General features: G+C 37.3%; 1 protein-coding gene across 1 annotated transcript; it reads left to right on the top strand.

The window, feature by feature from the left end:
- Window positions 1-1,439: 1,439 nt before the first annotated feature.
- On the top strand, window positions 1,440-2,993 carry LOC104942823 (glutathione S-transferase theta-1-like). The gene is made up of 2 exons (XM_010768122.1): window positions 1,440-1,634; window positions 2,430-2,993. Exons 1-2 carry the CDS (start codon window positions 1,476-1,478, stop codon window positions 2,628-2,630), a joined length of 360 nt encoding a protein of 119 aa, XP_010766424.1. The 5' UTR covers window positions 1,440-1,475; the 3' UTR covers window positions 2,631-2,993.
- The last annotated feature ends 776 nt before the right edge of the window (window positions 2,994-3,769 follow it).

Raw genomic sequence — 3,769 nt, 5'->3', positions numbered from 1 at the left:
TAGCTGCTATATGTTTTGCATTGAGGTGATACTTGAGGCTTGATGTACTGCGGTGATATGCGAATTCCTTTTTGCATAATTTGCAAACAACCGTGCTCTTATTGACGCTTCCATCCGTCCGTTTTTTAAAACAAAATGTCCCATTCACGGGGCCAACCAAAGCGGTCTCATCAGCTTCTTCGTTCATGTGTGACAATTGTTCACTGTGGTTTGTTGTTGTCTGAAGTCATGAACGTTAGTTGGTGCTCCAGTATAATCGGTACCCCTGAAACTCATCCAGTGAGAAACGTTCCGCGGTGCGATTAAAATGCGTAAATTTTTTTAACGCGTTAATCTTTGTGTAATTAATTCATCTTAATTAACGCGTTAAAGTCCCGGCCCTAGTTTAAATGTATGGACATTATATATTTAGGCAGTTTTTGATCATTCTTTAACAAGGCACATCTACAGTCATGCTAGGAGCCCTGTGAGTTGTTTAATGCTAACATCAGCATGCTAAAAGGCTCAAAATTATAATGTTTATGTGTTGATTTTGAGCAGGCTATGATCTTTACAATGTTTTGATTTTGGACACATTCATTTGAGGCTTATAGTATATTCCTATTGAAAGGACAACCTTTTAGCACTCTCCATCAGACCTTATGTAGGATAAATGATGTAGAGTAGTCAGGGGCTGGAGACAAAACTTTTTTTTGATCCCATTTGATATGTGCTATGAATTACACATATGATGCTTGTCAATTTTAAAGATAATTTTGCATGTCAGAAAAGTTACGGTTTGTCATAGTACATATACGTTTTGTCTGAAACTGCTCAGTGGAATAAAACTCTCGTCACACACATTATTCATCAACAGGCCTTGTCCCACAAAGCAGCACCTGCAGGGTTGGAAAACCTGAAACCAATGCGGATTGCTTGAACCTAAATTTTCTCAGATTTCCAGCAGAGGGCCACTCTAATGGCTGCAAAAAGATGGCAGATTGGATAGAAGTCTATGAGAAAATAGCCCTTCTTCTCACCTGATTTATTGCCGTATTTAAGATTTTTTTCTTGACTTCTTTTAAGTCTTCATCTGTATAGTATGAGGTAAAACATTTTATTTATTGTCTCATTTACAGTAAAATTGGCGATAAAGCAGCGTATGCTTTAGGGCAGGGCTGCCTTGTAATTGACTGCATGTCATTGCCATGGTTTGGCTGTTGTTTTTGAAAACAAAGTGATCTATTATGTGACTTTAGGATGTGTTTTCTTTCTCATCCAGATGTTTATATTGACTAGCTTCATATGTGTTATTCATGGCACATTTTAAACAGGATCAAACTATTTTTCTTTCGCCGTTGCCTACCATACTTATCTTTTCTAAAATGAGGTGCCATGTTGGTCCAATGGAAATGGGCAGGACTTCCCCTGACTATGGACTGCTTCTGTTCTTACCAAAGTTTCATTGGTCTTCACAGGCTCTGTTTCCTGTCATCATGGGCTCCGAGGTCCCGAAGGAGAAGATGGACGCTGCTGTGGAGGATCTGAATCAGTCGCTCCAAATGCTGGAGGACAAGTTCCTGCAGAACAAACCGTTCATAGTTGGCGACAAAATCTCTGTGGCTGATCTGGTGGCTATAGTTGAGATCATACAGGTAGTACCACTTTTGTTTGTAATACAATGTACTACTTGCAAATAAAGGTAAGTCTTACTACTCCTGCTACTAATGCTAGAGATGTGATGGTTTTATTATGATTTCACAGGAAATTACTTTTATTCTTGTGGAAATAAATGCAAATGTTTCATCGCTTTATGCACAATAATATGATAATGATAACCCTGGGACTTTAACAAGGGTGTTTTGGCATACAAGCACATGTGACATGTTTTTTAAAGAAATGTGATGCAGATCTTTAAAGGGCACAAATGTTACCCATAAAGTTCATGAAGTCAAGAGGAGCACTAATCAGTAACAATGTTTGCAAAGTTTAAATTGCATAATTTGAGATGTGGGATCCAGTGTTTTATTACCCCTAGAGAATAAGTGATACAACTATTATAATCTGGAGACTTCTTCCACCACTGACTTCGAGATTAGATAGGGACTTCTCTGATATAGATCACATTTATATTTTGCTTTCCTTAGGCAATACACTTGCCCATACACAGAGTTTAAGTAGGTGTGCGTAAATATCGAGCCCTGAAATATTATGAAGGAAAATGTACGTTTCAGCAGGATTGGTACAGCCCAGAATCAACATCCCTTCGGGAGCTCTGGATAAATCATGATGGAATATTTAAGAATTATAAAAAAATTAAATTAAATCTATTTATCTGTGTCAGAATAACATTTTGACGACCCTGTCTGCATGCAAGGCAGAGAAACTGCAGTTTAACATTTCATGTACATTTTATTGAAATGTGGTGAGCTTTGCCGTGTGTTTCACAGCCTGTTGCCACCGGCCTGGATGTGTTTGAAGGCCGGCAGAAGCTGACCGCCTGGAGGGAGCGAGTGAAGAAGGCTCTCGGTGAAAAGTTGTTTGCGGAAGCTCACGAGGTGATCATGAAGGTTGGCAGCCTGCCGCAGCAGATGCAGAACAACAGCAACCTGGAGATGCTCAAACCAAAGTTTCAGAAGCTTTTCAGCTGAGTACAAAAGGATAGAGGATGACTGGCAATGATCTAAACAAATATTTAATTGTGAGTTTTTTCCTTGCAGTATTCGAGAACATAAAGTAGTGTAAAACTGTTCAACTGTTTAGAAAACTCTGTGAAAATGATTTCATTTTTTTCTGCAGAACATTTGGTTTACCAACAGAATTTTTTTTTCATGTTATAAACTTGAAGGAAATCTATACATTTGAAAGAAAACTGGAAAAATTCACCAGGAAAAAACAGGAACAATCTATTTCAACAACTCATTCATTATGAGTGAATGCATATTCATGATCCCTTCACAACAACTATTAAAGAGCATCAAAATTATATAAAAAATTCCCTGTCTGTGACCATTATTTAACGTTTTTTTTAGTGTATAACCACATTTAAAAAATGAAGTCTTTAGATTTAAAACTCAGTGTGTACAACATGAACAATAAAACAGTCTTTTTTTTTAATGGGCCCTATTCTGCTTATTTTCAGGTTCATATTTGTATTTTGTTCCTCTACTGCAGTGGTTCTCAAACTTTTTCTGTCATTCCCCACTTTGAACAGCTGGGCCTTTTCAATCCCCACCTGTTCCTCATCGCTCCAATAAAATGGTAGGCCAAGCTTAACATTGTCAAATGTATCGTTCTATAACAGGGGTCTCCAATCTTTTTTTAGGATGAGAGCTACTTTTAACAAAGGTGGACGTCACATCCTCTAGGGGGGTCCGGGGGCATGCAGCCCTGGGAAGATTTAATTTTTTTAATGTTGAAGTTAAATGCATCAATCTGGTGCACTCTGAGCACAAAATTAATTTATGGATACAGCTCTCAACACTCATAGGAAAGGGAGCTGCATACTTTTCAATAATCCAAACATCTTTAGAATATGATCACAACCAATAACAAATAATTTAAACTTGTTTATTCTTATCTTATGTTACCTAGTTAGCATTCTTTCTTTTTATTTATGCATATTTTACTAATAACTCCCCTTTTAAACAGTTTTTTTTTTTTTTTTACTGTCTTATAGTACACATTGGAATGATTTCTTACTTTATTTTTTACGGCTATATTAAATAGATGAAAATGTGCTTTCTCCAGCTCTCTCTCTCTCTCTGTCTCGCTCGCTCACAGAGGCTGT

Source organism: Notothenia coriiceps, unplaced genomic scaffold (genome assembly GCF_000735185.1).
Source record: "Notothenia coriiceps isolate Sejong01 unplaced genomic scaffold, NC01 NC01_scaffold00005201, whole genome shotgun sequence".
NCBI lineage: Eukaryota > Metazoa > Chordata > Actinopteri > Perciformes > Nototheniidae > Notothenia > Notothenia coriiceps.
Note: the sequence above shows the minus strand (reverse complement) of the source record. Positions and strands in the feature narration are given on the sequence as shown.